The sequence below is a fragment of the Canis aureus genome, chromosome 12, assembly GCF_053574225.1.
Source record: "Canis aureus isolate CA01 chromosome 12, VMU_Caureus_v.1.0, whole genome shotgun sequence".
NCBI classification, from domain to species: domain Eukaryota; kingdom Metazoa; phylum Chordata; class Mammalia; order Carnivora; family Canidae; genus Canis; species Canis aureus.
In genome coordinates, this window is record NC_135622.1 from 7,998,726 (window position 1) to 8,015,461 (window position 16,736).

The window sequence follows — 16,736 nt, forward strand, 5'->3', positions numbered from 1 at the left end:
TATTTTTCACTGAAGATTCTTATGTGCAACAAGTTTTAGAACTTTGAAGTTAAATGACTTCTAATAACTTTGTGTTGGATTTTACCTTGATAACTTTACCGTTTCTCATTTTTTAAGGTTTTCTTTTAAAATTCCAGTTAACACAGTTTTATATTAGATTCAGGTGTAGAACTTAAATTCATTACTTACATACAACACCCAGTGTTTATGGCAAGTGCTCTCCTTAATCTCCACAACTATTTCACCCATCCCCTCACCCGCCTCCTCTCCAGCAGCCCTCAGTTTGTTCTCTATCATTAAGAGTCTGTTTTATGGTTTGCCTCTCTCTTTTCTTCTCCCCATGTTCATCTGGTTTTTTTTTTCTTAAATTCCACGTGAGTGGAATCATATGGTATTTGTCTTTCTCTGACTTTTTTCACTTAGGATAATAATACTCCAGCTCCATCCATGTCATTGCAAATGGCAAGATTTCACTCTTTTTGATGGCTGAATAATATTCCATTCATCAGTTGATGAACATTTGGGTTCTTTCTGTGTTTTGCCTATGGTTGATCTTCTATAGCTCATTTTTATGCGATGTTAGTTTTCCTGAGCTTTTAGAAGGTAGTGTGGTTCAGAGTAGCTTTTCAAACTCTGCAGAGCTCCCTCTTGTTTTCCCTTTACTGTTAAAAAATATGGCAGCTTGCTCTATGAGATTTCCTGGCTTTCTTCCATTCCCAAGTTTTTATCTCTGCCTCTTTTCCCCTTGTTTCTGTTACCCTTGTCTTTCTCAGTTTTGATTCCACTAGTTTCTAGTCAGTATGCCACCACTCCTGGAAAAGGGCTCTGATCCTTCTCAGTGCTCATGGCTAGCTCACATCTTAGAAGTATGGATTGGGTTATCTCTCTTCCCAACTTTTTATCCATGTTGGTAGCATGCAGTGAGCCATGATGGGAACATTTACACCATGGGAACTGGCAAATAATGCAAACAGAGTTTTTAAGTAGTTAAACAGCACACCACTGACTATGCCATTCTACCTCTTGGAATCTTACTGGGAGGCTTTGCACTCACTGGCATTGAGGTGAGCTACTGCTCTCTAATTGGTTGGCTTGTTCTCCAGAGGTTTTTCATTGGCTTTTTAGGAATTCTGTTCTAAGATTCCTCCAAATAGGTCCTTCCTCCCTTGCAGATGTCACCATAGGTTCTATGACAATTGGCTTATCCTCATCTGTTTGTATTGTGGGGATTATAGGAACACAATATCACTTAGTTTTATTGCAAATGTTCATGAGATTTTGGTGTTGACAAATTGCTGTCATCTAGGCTTTGTTGATCCACTTAGAGAGCACAGGTGGAATAGATCTAGCATACTTCTTAAGGTTTCTAGGATTTCAGGATGGTAAATGAGCATTGATTTCAACTTAAAGTCACCATCAGTGTTAGCCTCTAACAAGAGAGTCAGCCTGTCCTTCGAAACTTTGAAGTCAGTCATTGACTTCTCTCAAACTATGTAAGTTCTAGATGTCAATCTTCTGATGTAAGACTGTTTCATCTACATTGAAAATCTGTGTTCAGTGTAACCACCTTCATTAATTATCATAGCCAGATCTTCCAGATAACTTGCTGCAGCTTCTACATCAGCATTTGCTGCTTCACTTTGTGCTTTTATGTTACCACTTCTTTCCTTAAACCTTGTGAATCAAACCTTGCTAACTTCAGACTCTTCTGCAGCTTCCTTGCTTCTCTCTGCCTTCATGGAATTGAAGAGAGTGAGGGCCCTACCTTGCGTTAGGCTTTGCCTCTTAAGGGGATGTTGTGGCTGATTTGATCCTTATCCAGGCCACTAGAACTTTCTCCACATTAGTAATAAGGCTATTTCTCTTCTTTATCATTCTTAGCTTCACTGTTGAGGAATTTCAATTTTCTTCAAGAGCTTTTCCTTTACATTCACAACTTGGCTAAACATTTGACACAAGAGGCCTAACTTTCAGTCTGTCTCAGCTTCAACATGTCTTCCTCACTATGCTTCATTATTCTAGCTTTTCATTTATAAGAAGAGAGGTGACTCTTCCTTTCTCTTGAAGCCATTGTAGAGTTATCAATTGGCCTAATTTCAAAATTGTTGTGTCTTGGAGAATCAGGAAGCCAGAAGAAAGGGAGAAAGATGGTGGAAGAGCCAGTCAGTGCAGCAGTAGTCAGGACACATACAACATTTATAGATTAAGTTCACCATCTTATATAGGTGAGGTTTGTGGTACCCCAAAACAGTTACACTAGTAGCATCAAAGATCACTAATCATAGATCCCTATAACAAATATAATATTAATGAGCAAATTTGAAATATTTCAAGAATTACCAAATTGTGAACAGAGACCCGAAGTGAGCAAATGCTGTTGGAAAAATGGTGCTTATAGACTTGCTTGGCACAGGGTTGCTATAAACCTTCAATCTGTAAAAAATGCAGTATCTGCAAAGTGCCATAAAGCGAAGTGCAATAAAGCAGGCACCAGAATCTTAACAGAAGTGGGAGTCCAAAGTCCTCAGCACCACCATTTGAGCAAAGCACTTCATTTTGCTGAGCTTGTTTATTCTGTTGAATGGCTTAATATCTGACTTTTGCTCTAGATCCTCTCCATAACTAAACACAAACATATCTCAAAAGGGAAAGAAAGAAAATTTCCAGTGGACACAAAAGGAAATTTTTTTTGCCTCTTTTTCTGGGTTTGCAGGTCAGATAATTCACTGTCCAGAGAAAATCCTTTTTCTCATCAAGTTACCATCAAATACGACCCACAGGTGTAATGATGGTGCTCTGATGTCCTAGATCTTGGAACCAGCAAAGTTACAGGATGCCATGCTCTTTCCTTTACAGCCAAATGATTCTTAATACCTTGCTAACCATTTCATAGCATCCAGTTTTGTACCTCTGATTACATTTCACCTGTTCTTCTGTTTCCTTTAAAAAAAAAAGATTTTTTTTTCATGAGAGACACAGAGAGAGAGAGAAAGAGGCAGAAACACAGGCAGAGGGAGAAGCAGATTCCCCTCAGTCAGCCCAATGGGGGACTCGATCCCAGATCCCAGGATCATACCCTGAACCAAAGGCAGACGCTCAACCACTGAGCCATCCAGGCATCCCTGTTCTTCTGTTTCCAATGATGGACACCCAAATGATCTCCAACTCCCTATTTGAGTTCAGTTTGTTTTGGTCCATAAAGTACATCAGCTATTAACTAATCTGCCTTCTCCCCAATGATTTGTGGTGAAATGTTTGTCATAAAAATGTCCATGTACATAGGAGTCTGTGGCTGAGCATCTTATTTTACCTCAGGTGTTTATTCTTGTACCAAAAACCACACTGTTTTTTATTAGTAAGAATTTGTATAACTAGAAGAAATCTCCCCCACTATTTTCATTTTTCAAGTTTAACTTGGTGACTTCTAGACCCTTATTTTTATAGTTCAGAAAAATATATCAAGTTTCTCAAAAAATCCACTTGAAATTTTTATTGGTTTGCTTTGAATTTGTGGATTAATTTGAGAAGAATAAATATCATTATCTATATCTTGCCATCCAAGAGCATAGAATGTTTCTCTATTTTTTTTTCAAATGACTTTCTATGTTATTTATTCAAGTTTCACATTTTTTTCCATAGTGATCCTGTCTAGCTTTGGTTAAATAAATTTTTAGACCCTATATAATTTGTGTTGCTATTGTTAATTGGACTCATTTTTCTTCTCATAGTTCCTAGTTGGTTAATGTTAATGCAGAGAAATCTTACGGATTTTTATTTTTTATTTTTAAAAAGATTTTATTTATTTATTTATTCATGAGAGACTCACAGAGAGAGGCAGAGACACTGGCAGAGGAGAAGCAGGCTCCCAGCAGGGAGTCCGATGCAGGACTCAATGCCAGGACCCTGGGATCACGCCCGGAGCCAATGGCAGACCTTCACCCAGGCGTCCCCCTTACTGATTTTTAAATGAATGTTGTATCTGATAGCTTTGTTGAATACTTTCTTTTTTTCACAGATTTTATTGATTTTAATTTTCTAACTAATATACAAATAATAATTATCTATATCTTTTCTTTCTTTTTTTTTTTATATCTTCTCTTTAATCCTTTCAACTCTTCTTTCTTTCTCTTTCTTAATAGTATTAGCCAGAATCTCTACTGTGGTGTGGTAAATAGTAGTGGTCATCTTTGTCTTATTCCTGATCTTAATGTTTCTCCTTTATGTATGGGTTTTTGGAATATAGCATTTCAGGGAGTTTTGGAGGTATACAGGAGGTATACTTGTTATTAAACTCATTTGCCTTTCTCTTGTTAAGTCTTTATTATAAGGGAGGGGTGTCTCAGCCAAGAACCTGGCCAAGTAAAGGGAAAATCATTTTTCCTCCCCTACAGCTTCTTATTAGTGCCTTGTAATACAAAATCTTCCTCTAACTTCTTAAGTACACAGGATGATTATTTTAAATTCTTGGTCTGTCTATTATAAAAATTCTCTTTCTGGTAGTATGTATTGCTCAGTGTGCTGTATTTTTTACTCTCTTGACTAAGGTTTCACATTTAAACTGCTAAGAAACAATGGCACCAAGAGAAAAAATATTGCTGAGTCACCAGTTTGGAGGATTGAGAATGGAGGTTTGTTAGAAAGATTGGTTAATCTGCAACTTTTTTTAAGGTCTGGACACTAGGATAGGGCTTTTAGGATGTTCCTCCTACTATTACTGCCTCCAGGCATCCTCCACCTCAGGCTTCAGCCTGCTTCCTTTTTTATTTTTTATTTTTTATTTTTTATTTTATTGCTTTAAATTAAAAAAAAATTTTATTGGAGTTCAATTTGCCAACATGTAGCACAACACCCAGTGCTCATCCCATCAAGTGCCCCCCAGTGCCCATCACCCATTCACCACCACCAACCCCCCCGCCCACCTCCCTTTCCACCACCCCTTGTTCGTTTCCCAGAGTTAGGAGTCTCTCATGTTCCGTCTCCCTCTCTGATATTTCCCACTCATTTCTTTTTTTTTAATAAATTAATTTTTTATTGGTGTTCAATTTACCAACATACAGAATAACACCCAGTGCTTATCCTGTCAAGTGCCCCGCTCAGTGCCCGTCACCCATTCACCCCCACCCCCCGCCCTCCTCCCCTTCCACAACCCCTAGTTCGTTTCCCAGAGTCAGGAGTCTTCATGTCTTTCGCCCTTTCTGATATTTCCTACCCATTTCTTCTCCCTTCCCTTATTTCCCTTTCACTATTATTTATGGTCCCCAAATGAATGAGGCCATATAATGTTTGTCCTTCTCTGACTGACTTATTTCACTCAGCATAATACCCTCCAGTTCCATCCACATTGAAGCAAATGGTGGGTATTTGTCATTTCTAATGGCTGAGTAATATTCCATTGTCTACATAAACCACATCTTCTTTATCCACTCATCTTTCGATGGACACCGAGGCTCCTTCCACAGTTTGGCTATTGTGGACATTGCTGCTAGAAACATCGGGGTGCAGGTGCCCCGGCATTTCATTGCATCTGCATCTTTGGGGTAAATCCCCAGCAGTGCAACTGCTGGGTCTACTGCAGGTCTATTTTTAACTCTTTGAGGAACCTCCACACAGTTTTCCAAAGTGGCTGCATCATTTCACATTCCCACCAACAGTGCAAGAGGGTTCCCTTTTCTCCACATCCTCTCCAACATTTGTGGTTTCCTGCCTTGTTAATTTTCCCCATTCTCACTGGTGAAGTGGTATCTCACTGGTGAAGTGGTATCTCATTGTGATTTTGATTTGTATTTCCCTGATGGCAAGTGATGTGGAGCATTTTCTCATGTGCTTGTTGGCCATGTCTATGTCTTCCTCTGTGAGATTTCTGTTCATGTCTTTTGCCCATTTCATGATTGGATTGTTTGTTTCTTTGGTGTTGAGTTTAATAAGTTCTTTATAGATCTTGGAAGCTAGCCCTTTATCTGATACATCATTTGCAAATATCTTGTCCCATTCTGTAGATTGTCTTTTAGTTTTGACGAAATATAGCATCCATTCCTGATCAACTCTTCAGAGTGTAGGGATAGAGGGAACATTCCTCAACATCTTAAAAGCCATCTACAAAAAACCCACAGCAAATGTAATTCTCAATCAAAACAGGGATGTCCACCCTCACCACTGCTATTCAACATAGTACTAGAAGTCCTAGCCTCAGCAATCAGACAACAAAAAGACATTAAAGGCATTCAAATTGGCAAAGAAGAAGTCAAACTCTCCCTCTTCTCCGATGACATGATACTCTACATAGAAAACCCAAAAGACTCCACCCCAAGATTGCTAGAACTCATACAGCAATTTGGCAGTGTGGCAGGATACAAAATCAAAGCCCAGAAGTCAGTGGAATTTCTATACACTAACAATGAGACTGAAGAAAGAGAAATTAAGGAGTCAATCCCATTTACAATTGCACCCAAAAGCATAAGATACCTAGGAATAAACCTAACTAAAGAGGTAAAGGATCTATACCTTAAAAACTATAGAACGGGGATCCCTGGGTGGCGCAGCGGTTTGGCGCCTGCCTTTGGCCCAGGGCGCGATCCTGGAGATCCGGGATCAAATCCCACGTCAGGCTCCCGGTGCATGGAGCCTGCTTCTCCCTCTGCCTGTCTCTCTGCCTCTCTCTCTCACTGTGTGCCTATCATGAATAAATAAAAATTAAAAAAAAAAAAAGGTCTTTCCTTAAAAAAAAAAAACAAAAAACTACAGAACGCTTCTGAAAGAAATTGAGGAAGACACAAAGAGATGGAAAAATATTCCATGCTCATAGATTGGAAGAATTAATATTGTGAAAATGTCAATGCTACCCAGGGCAATTTACACATTTAATGCAATCCCTATCAAAATACCATGGACTTTCTTCAGAGAGTTGGAACAAATCATCTTAAGATTTGTGTGGAACCAGAAAAGACCCCGAATAGCCAGGGGAATTTTAAAAAAGAAAACTATATCTGGGGGCATCACAATGCCAGATTTCAGGTTGTACTACAAAGCTGTGGTCATCAAGACAGTGTGGTACTGGCACAAAAACAGACACATAGATCAATGGAACAGAATAGAGAATCCAGAAGTGGACCCTCAACTTTATGGTCAACTAATATTCGATAAAGGAGGAAAGACTATCCACTGGAAGAAAGACAGTCTCTTCAATAGATGGTGCTGGGAAAATTGGACATCCACATGCAGAAGAATGAAACTAGACCACTCTCTTTCACCATACACAAAGATAAACTCAAAATGGATGAAGGATCTAAATGTGAGACAAGATTCCATCAAAATCCTAGAGGAGAACACAGGCAACACCCTTTTTGAACTCGGCCACAGTAACTTCTTGCAAGATACATCCACGAAGGCAAGAGAAACAAAAGGAAAAATGAACTATTGGGATTTCATCAAAATAAGAAGCTTCTGCACAGCAAAAGAAACAGTCAACAAAACTAAAGACAACCTACAGAATGGGAGAAGATATTTGCAAATGATGTATCAGATAAAGGACTAGTATCCAAGATCTATAAAGAACTTGTTAAACTCAACACCAAAGAAACAAACAATCCAATCATGAAATGGGCAAAAGACATGAACAGAAATTTCACAGAGGAAGACATAGACATGGCCAACAAGCACATGAGGAAATGCTCCGCATCACTTGCCATCAGGGAATTACAAACCAAAACCACAATGAGATACCACCTCACACCAGTGAGAATGGGGAAAATTAACAAGGCAGGAAACCACAAATGTTGGAGAGGATGTGGAGAAAAGGGAACCCTCTTGCACTGTTGGTGGGAATGTGAACTGGTGCAGCCACTCTGGAAAACTGTGTGGAGGTTCCTCAAAGAGTTAAAAATAGATCTGACTGTATCCTGTATCTGATGAGTAATATTCCATTGTATACAATGAGGGAGAGTTTGACTTCTTCTTTGACAATTTGAATGCCTTTTACTTCTTTGTGTTGCCTGATTGTTCAGCCTGCTTCCAATATCATTCTTGCCTCCACCCATTTCCTCCATCCCCCTCTCCCAGGCATCCTTCAGACTCTTCCCCTGAGGAGGACACAGCTCCTCCTGCTCACAGCTTTTTAAAAAGCATTCTCTGGATTCACACTTTTACTCATTTTGCTAGTGCTTTCTAGGTTGATTTGGGAAGAGGCATTCAACAGCTATGAGTTTGCTATGTTGCCAAATGGGAAAAGTTTCAACATAAAATGCTATGCAAATATAAAATAGGCTAAATAGGACAAATACTTGATAATTATCAAAATTCTGAGAGATCAGAAAAATATTTCTTATATAAATTGTTTATTTTTGTAACATAGTATTTGTTACTGACATAAAATGACCATGAGAACATAATTATTTTTTAACTGCTTAAATATCTGTGAAGATAGAGATTTGGCAATAAATTCCAAAAAGTGATGACAGCTGACGCTGGGGTTTGCTCATCGAGACTCATGGGCAACTGTACCATCACTACACTGTGTCTCCCTCATGTGGAAATTGAATCCTCCCCATTTGAGACTACAGATCATTTTGCTAGGTTTGTTCCCTTGGTGATACAACAAATGCAAGGTAACATCTGGAACAGTAAAACTCCAGAAACAACAAAACACCAGCACTCAGGAGTTTTCTGAGAAATCCCATCAGACTCCACGCCCTTTCCCCTACTTCTCTCAAGACCTCTCACCTAATTAGATAGTAATCTATACACACTAACTTCAAGCTTCAGTACTCCTCCTTCATGAAACTTGAAACTCAGAAGCCTTGGAATCAAAGGTCTGAGTGTCTGAGTATTACCCCAGGCAATCGCAAAAGGCAAGACCTGGCAGGTAAGACGTTGGCTAACCAGTAACTAAATCACAAGCAGCATAGGCTCCTCCCTATTGACAGCAGAATTCACATGTAGGTATAGTGAGAGAGCCCTAGAAGTGGAGCTATGACACTGATTTCTACTCCTAGCCCTTACCACAAACTAATCATATACCCACAAGCCAGTGCACTTCATCTCTCTAAGCCTCGATGTCCAAATCAACTTTGTAGAACTGTTGTGAATAGAGATTGCATGTGAAAGCACTTCAAAACTGATAACGCACCAGATATGTCTGTATTGTATGACTATGATATAAATATGGTTAATTTCCCAAAACATAAAGACATCTCTCCAGACTGTCCATAGAAATAACTTTCCTAAAATCCTGAAAGCATATTTCCTTTAGATTGAGATATAAAGTGCAAATCTCCATGGGAAAGGGGTCCACTTCAATTTATCAGTCACCAGAACCTAGGGTAAATACATTTTCCTCACATTTGTTGAAATGAAGCCTCTGAGTTTCTGAGGTAGAAGAGAGACAGATGTGGCTAGAAGGGTAAGTCTACCTGGGATACTTGTTTATAATTTGCTCTCCTAAACCAGCACTCTTGATAGAATTACGTAAAAAATAAATATTGATTTGCAAGCCTTTCCCCTGCATATCTAAACTTTTTCATCCATAATAATCAATTTCTCTGGTTCTTAATGTTTATCTAGCTCATGACACTCATTTTTGATTAATCAACACTCAGCTGAAAAGCTGCAGCCCAGGAGCTGAAAATCTCAAAGCAAAAATAAAAATGTCTATTTTCATTTAGGAAGTATCAGAATGTGATAATTCATTTAAGTGCTAGAGATGTGTCTTCTTTAAACAAAATAGCCAGATTTTGTCATCTATTTCCTTCAAAACTTGGAGCAGTTAATAGAAAAAACAGTAACTTGACTGTGTTTGAGTACAATTACTTGACTAAGTTAACTAAATTCCCTTCACAATGGAAAGCAATCACCTGGTGGTATTTTGCTACCATTTCCCCGAGTTTATACTTTATATAATGAATTCCCAGTACTTCCTCGACTTACAAGTTTCCCTTGTTTCAAAGGTATAACCACATGAAATTTCCACTTTTTCAGGTCAAAACTGGTTGAAGACTGGCTCAGATTATGTGCAGGTCCAGATAGTCTAGATTCAAAGCCCATTTCGGCTGCTTCCTAAGTATAAACCACAGGTGGTTATATATTTTTTTCTAGGCCTCAGTTTCCTCATGTGTATAATGGATGCTATAATATTATCAGTCTCAGTTGTGAAAATTAAATGAGGCAATGTATAAAAGTACTTAGCACAGGACCTGACGCATGGTGATTTCTTAGTACATGCTGACTTCAACAACAGAAAAGAGTAAAGTTGATCTTTTCACCTGTATTCTCAGTGCTTAGCATAGTGCCAGGTTTATTGTGTATACAAAATAAAGTTTATGCTAGACTGACTGGTTTTGATCTTCCATGTTATCAAAATGGTCTATTATGTGTCCATAATCCTGTGTGAATATTTGTATATTTGGTCTCTAAGCCTAATCCTCCTATTAGTTTTTCAGTCAAATGGGGAGTGTATGGGAACCACCTGGAGCACTCCAGCATTTGGAGGAAGGGCAGCAGGGAGGAGTGGTAGAAGATCTGGAGAAAAATCATGGGAATGTCAAGCCCTATAAGGCAAATGAAAAGGGTATTTCAGGAAAGAGGGAGTGAGTTTTGTGAGTTCAGGGGCAGTTGGAGACTCTGTACTCCAGGGCTGTTTACTAAGGCTGCTATGTCCAAGCCAATGTGGACACAAGGCTGGGGCCCATGCACTCATCCTGTCCCTCTCTCAAGGCTGAGGTCAGAGTCACAGAGCTGGTAAGCAGTCCACTGACCGCACACATGCTGGACACATGCCTCAGGGCTCCCAACCCAGGGCCTCTACCTCCATCTGTCCATGCTTAAGGACCATGGCCAGCAGTGGATAGAGCTGAAGAAAAGCCAATTCATGGGGCTCCTGCCACCAGACCCAATGAAGGCAGGCACCTACAAGCTATCCTTTGACACCAAGGGCTACTGTAAGAAGAGGGGGCATGAGAGCTTCTATCTGTATGTGGAGGTCACTTTCACTATCACCAATGAGAGACGCAGTTTCCATATGCCCCTGCTGCTGAACCCATGGTCCTACACCACATATGGAGGGGGCTAGTAGTCAAGCCATTGCCACTGGCCAACTGCTGGCCTTGTGAGCATCAATCCCATCCCCACAGCTCCCTGCAGCACTATAACAGAGGGCACCAGGTTATGCTTCCTGTGGGAGATTCTGGTCCCCCAATGTCCAGTAGCAGCTGAGTCTCAGGCATCAATAAAGTCGATGCTGGCATAAAGAGGGAAAAAAAAAGAATAAGAGGTAAGGATGTGAAACATTGAAAATAGACAATATTTCTAATGGTTTTTGCTATACAGTAGAGCATAGATTTGGTGGCACACTTGGTAAGACATTTATGGTCAAGAAGGAGTTTTTTAAAAATGGGATTATATACTTCTTATAAGTAGAAAGGAAAATTGATCAGAAGGAAGAGAGGGGGTAACCACAGGTCCACAGTCCCCGTGTAGACCAGAGGTGATATAATCAGTGCACAAGCGGTAACCTTGACCTTAAACTTAACAGGGACTGTTCCTCTAGGTAGGAAGTGGGAACGGAGAGTATGGGGTATAAAGGCAGGGAATTTGTTGAATTTGCTAATGGAAGACAGGTAGTTCTCTTCTGATTATTTCTATATTCTTAGTGAAATAGGAGTCAAAGTAATCAGCTCAGAATAAGCAGAGGATAGGGGCTGAAGAGAGAAGAGAAAGTATGACTGGCTCTGTTGGGACTGGAACAGCCAATGGACTAGAAAAATGTAGTAGAACTGTCAGGGTATGCTGGGGGTCCATTTAAAACATGTGGTTGTAAATTTAAAGCTAACAAATCAGTACAATATTGTGTTTTTCTTCAGCCATAATTAGCTGCTCAGATATAGGCATAGAGGAGACCAGAAGTGGGTTTCACCAAATTCAAAGGTTTCCTTGGTTAGTCTGACAGAGAGAGTAATGGCAAGGTGTGTGCAAGAGACTCTTTATGGTAATGCACCATGGGTAAGCTGAGCTGCATAAAGAGATAAAAGAGCTCATTTAGAGGTTTGATAAATGGCAAAAAAAAAAAAAAGTGGAGGAGCTATTGGCTGTCCTAGTGCGAGAAAAACGTGGGCTTTAAAAGTGAGCTGGAAAGTGAGGTTATTAAAAATTAAGCTGAATGAAATTAAAATTTAGGAGGTGGTATAGATGCTGGATAAGGTCAGGAGTATGAGTAGAGAGTGGGAGGCTAAAGGCATGGGGGGGGACAAGATTATGGAAGTGGGAACTTAAGTGAAAGGCTGGAGTAGATGAATTATCTATGTGGAGATTGACATTTTCACGAATGCTGAGAGAATTGATGTGGAGAGGAAAACAGTGATTCATGTGCTTCAATCTACATGAATGAAGGGAGTAGAGCAAGATTGTCAGTTGACCTCAAGAATGAAGGGTACTGGGTAGCTCAGAGTGATGACACGGGCTTGAAGAGAGTGGGGCTTTGGGGAGGAGGGAGAGGAAAAATACTTTGGCAGTATCAATGCAGAGCAAAGAGGACATGAGCCTTAGTCTAAGCAGAGTGGTATCTTGGGTACAGGTGGCCAGGGGGTGGATTTTGTGGGGCAGGCAAAAAGCTCAATCACCATTTGAAAGCTGTATGTTGAGACAGATTAAGAAACAAAGGTCATTTTCAGAAAAGAAATTGGAAACAAAGAATTTTAAATTGATGATAGAACTTTGCAAAAGGCTCAGGGGTAGGGCATGGGTGACAGAGTAAGCTGGGAGGTTCGGTTAGAGCAGTAATACATCAAGGTGTGTGGGGTCAAGAATCTAAACATGACGAAAGACTCAGGAGACATGGACTTCTGGGGGAAACCTAGAAGGTCTCTGCCAGCAGGAAAATGAAGTTACCTCTGACTCCCCTAAAGCAAGAACCACTCTGGCTCTTCTCCATGCCTTCCAAAGAGTCACATTAGATGGGGGAGTTTTACTGAGTGAACCAATGAATAAAGGCATGACCCTCATAAAAGACAGAGGAAGACTAATGCCATGAATGAGAAGGTCAGATGGCAGGAAATTTTATTGATAAGCAGAGTGGAAAGACCAGAATCTGGAGTCAAAAGACATAGATGAGTCCCCAACCTGTCACTTAGGTCTTTGGGAAAGTCCTGCCATCTGACTACGTATCACTGGTCTCATCTGTAAAGTGGACCTTTCCTCCCAAAGACAGCCCTTTTGGGGCTTCTGCACTGCTATTGTAGCCTTCTTGCAGTTCATTTGGAGGTTGTGTACGACTATATTTACATAAGAGTGACAGTAAAGAGAGGAGAGATGTGGTGTGCTCCACATCCTCTCTACCCCTACCCCTTGCCTGTGTGCCAATATCTCCTAACTACTTAAAGGCCACTATTAAAAGATTCATTCTTTTGGTTTTGAAAGATGTTCCTTATTATGCATAATGCATTAGAATAATAACAGCTAACTCCACAGAGAGCATTCTGGAACAGCAGCCAGAGACCAAGACGGGGCAGATGGGGTCATCTCAGGATGTGTGACAAGGACCATCATAGCCCCCTGAACTGGCTGGTCATAAGTAAGGCTACTACAAGAGCTGAGAAAGGAGGAATCAGGGATCCCTGGGTGGCGCAGCGGTTTAGCGCCTGCCTTTGGCCCAGGGCGCGATCTTGGAGACCCGGGATCAAATCCCACGTCAGGCTCCCGGTGCATGGAGCCTGCTTCTCCCTCTGCCTGTGTCTCTGCCTCTCTCGCTCTCTCTGTGTGACTATCATAAATAAATAAAAATTTTTTAAAAAAGTATTAAAAAAAAAAAAAAAAAGAAAGGAGGGATCAGAGCCACCCATTCTCACACCTGCCCAGAATCAGGGCAGCTGTGTACAAGTTGGAAAGATGATGTTTTCCTTCAACTCACCCATGTCCTGAGAGACCTTTGGCCCAGTTTTAGAAGCCATCTGAGCCTTGATAAGCAAAGGCGGAGCTTCCAGAGTCAGGAGTCTCAGAGCTCTATAAAGCCCAATGGGGTGCTTGCTGGACAGCTCTCCCAAGGACTGTGAATTGTTGGTTCTGTGCTTCTACCTCTGAAAATGCAACGGCTGTTGACTTCAGTGAAGAGGGTTTTCCAAGTAAAGACAACAATGAAGGAAGCCTTCCTCTCACCAGCTAGCCTTCTTCCAGGAGCCCACCAAAGGTGAGTCACATTGTTCCCAGGGACTGTTGCAGGCCACTCTTTGAGAAGTGTCGTGGAACAAGTTAAAGATAGGCAGAGGGCTTGACATAAGGGAAAGTTCCCTAGCATCCCAGGGAAAAGTTGGCAAGTCTTGCTCACAGCCTTAGATAAGCAAGTTAATCTGCTAGGGTCTCAGTTACCTCCTCTCTAAACAGATGGTCCCTCTCAGTTACAGATTTCCAGTATCCCAAATCTCTGATACCTGCTATTTATAGATGATGACATCTTTCACTGCACCAGCTGCATGAAGCAGTGGAAATACGAGTACCAGGGTCCCTAGCATTCTCTTCTCCACCACTGTTTCCCCCTTTCCCCCAAATCCTGCCAAGACCTGCAGCATTCTGGGTCAACTGCAATGTTAGTCAAACCAGCTCCTTCAAGTCATTGTAGCAAGATTCCAAGTGGACTAGGGATCAGAAGTATGATTCATGAAATGGGGAAATGGGATGTAAAGGTAAGATGGTGTGTCTGTGTGCAATGTGTGGTGCATAGAAGCACACATGCATGCCTTTTATTTGTAAACACTCCCCGGTTTGGCCCACATGCTTGAAGCTTGTGAACACTGATGGTAATAGCTATAGCTAAGGTCTTAGGTCTCCAAACCATCCACTGGACTGTGGGACTAGCCCATCCCTCCCACTTCCACACTGCATTCCATGAACACATAGAAAAACGATGTTGATCCAGTGTCTTTCCTTGCCTGGGATCCAGGGACCTGACTGTATAAATGTGTGGAGTAGGGAATGATGTTCCTTAGCCTTCTTATTTTCTTCCTAATTCTCTGCCATTGCCCACACTCTCCTCCACCCTCTTTAGACAGGGCACATGTCCCCAGGTCAGCATTTAAGCTGTTCTTGTATTTGTGAAGATTGACATGGATTTTTTTTCAATAAGCCCAGCAAAAGACAAACTTTAGAACTCTTCCAACTTACCCCTCCTGGCATCCTTGGTTCACATGTTTCCCTTTTCCAGGGTACTTGCAGCTCATCCCACTTTCTGTGGCCTGAAAGTATTAAAAATCTTTCTTGAGTCTCTCTTTGTCTCTCTTTCTCTGTTCATCTGTCCCATCCACTACAACCTGCACCAGCTCTAAATCCAACCCAAGAACTTCCATCTGAGCTTATGCTTCACCACTGATTAAAGAAGAATCATGCCTTCCACTTGGTAGTCCCCATCTGTTTTTCTCATGTGCTGTGTCCCTAATCCTCTTCACTCTTCACTCCCTACTTACTTAGTCACCTCCCGCTATGAATGCCGCCCCATGCAACCCCCTCTAATTCTTCAGCATCAGAAGTTCTACTCATCCTTCAAAGTTGATCTCAAATTTAGCCTCTTCCATGAAGCCTTTTCTGAGCCTACCACCCACTGAAATCTCCACTTCCTCCAAACTCCGTAGGATTTTGCCTATATCCCTCTTGAGGCCCTTCTCACATTCTGACTCCCACCATGTGCTCGTGTATTCCTCCCACTGATTGAGGAAGTCCTAAGAATCTTGATTTCCTCTTTTCTTTTCCCACCTTCTCTACCTCAGGACCCTCTCACTAGCACAGTGCCTGGCATGTAACAGTGAATTTTGACACATGAGAGAAGGAGGAGAGATGGAATAAAGAAAGAAAAGCTTAATGGTTTAAGCTTCATCTGAAACCAAGGAACCTCAGAACAAAACCAATTTTAAATTAAATACAGTGATTATTCTCCAGAGAAAATATACAACATTAGAAGAACACTCTTAACTGCAGTGGTCTGATCTTTCTGGAAGCCTCTACAAGCTAACTTTTTCTCAAGGCTCCAGAATCCATTTCCAGAAATAGCCCCCTACTAAGATCGTTCCAAAAGTTACCAAGTGGCTGATTCTTGGAACCTCTCTTTGAAAGTTCAGATTTCTAACTGGAAAAAGAGTGAGGCAGTGCGCTCAGAAAAGGCAGAAGGAGAATGAGGCTGAGGGGGAAGCCAGCCAAGCATAGGAACAATGTTGGCTAATCATTGGCTCCTACGAACTGGGGAGGATTCTCCACAAATATTTGTGAGTACAAACTCCAATTACCTGGGGAACACCAAATAAATAGGGCAGATAACTAAATTCCAAGCCTCTCTTGTCAGATACAGATAAATAATTATACTCTGCCTTATGATCTTGTGATCTATTTTGCCTCACAGTGCTTCAAAGTGACCTTTCTTTTTTTTTTTTTTTTTTTTTCAAAGTGACCTTTCTGATGGGAGAACTGGGGTTTACCAAAAGCCTAGACCTCAGGATGATTGACAAACATACTCAATCTGAGCTATAGTTTCTATGCTGTAGAGCTAAATGCATGTACCTGTGAAGCCATCTTGTCATTCACCATGGTCAGGAATTCTGTAGCCATGGGCAGCCTGGGTAGCTCAGGGGTTTAGTGCTGTCTTCAGCCCAGGGCCTGATCCTGGAGACCCAGGTTAGAGTTCCATGTCAGGCTCCCTGCAGGGAGCCTGCTTCTCCCTCTGCCTATGTCTCTGCCTCTCTCTCTCTCTCTCTCTGTGTGTGTCTCATGAATAA

The 16,736-nt window shown here is 41.1% G+C and overlaps 1 protein-coding gene and 1 long non-coding RNA gene across 3 annotated transcripts in view; one reads left to right on the forward strand and one right to left on the reverse strand.

Annotated features, from left to right (window-relative positions):
• LOC144280515 (uncharacterized) lies at window positions 1–16,169 on the reverse strand. The gene is made up of 3 exons (XR_013348912.1): window positions 16,047–16,169; window positions 15,139–15,209; window positions 1–2,111 (listed from the first exon to the last, which is right to left on the reverse strand). It is a non-coding gene; the product is annotated as an uncharacterized LOC144280515 (long non-coding RNA).
• The window catches only part of HMGCS2 (3-hydroxy-3-methylglutaryl-CoA synthase 2), a 16,676-nt gene continuing 13,904 nt past the window's right edge, over window positions 13,965–16,736 (forward strand). For both annotated transcript variants that reach the window (XM_077842635.1, XM_077842636.1), the window contains exon 1: window positions 13,965–14,167. In XM_077842635.1, the coding sequence (XP_077698761.1) occupies window positions 14,064–14,167 (104 nt within the window). In that variant the 5' untranslated portion in view covers window positions 13,965–14,063. The remainder of the gene's footprint in view (window positions 14,168–16,736) is intronic.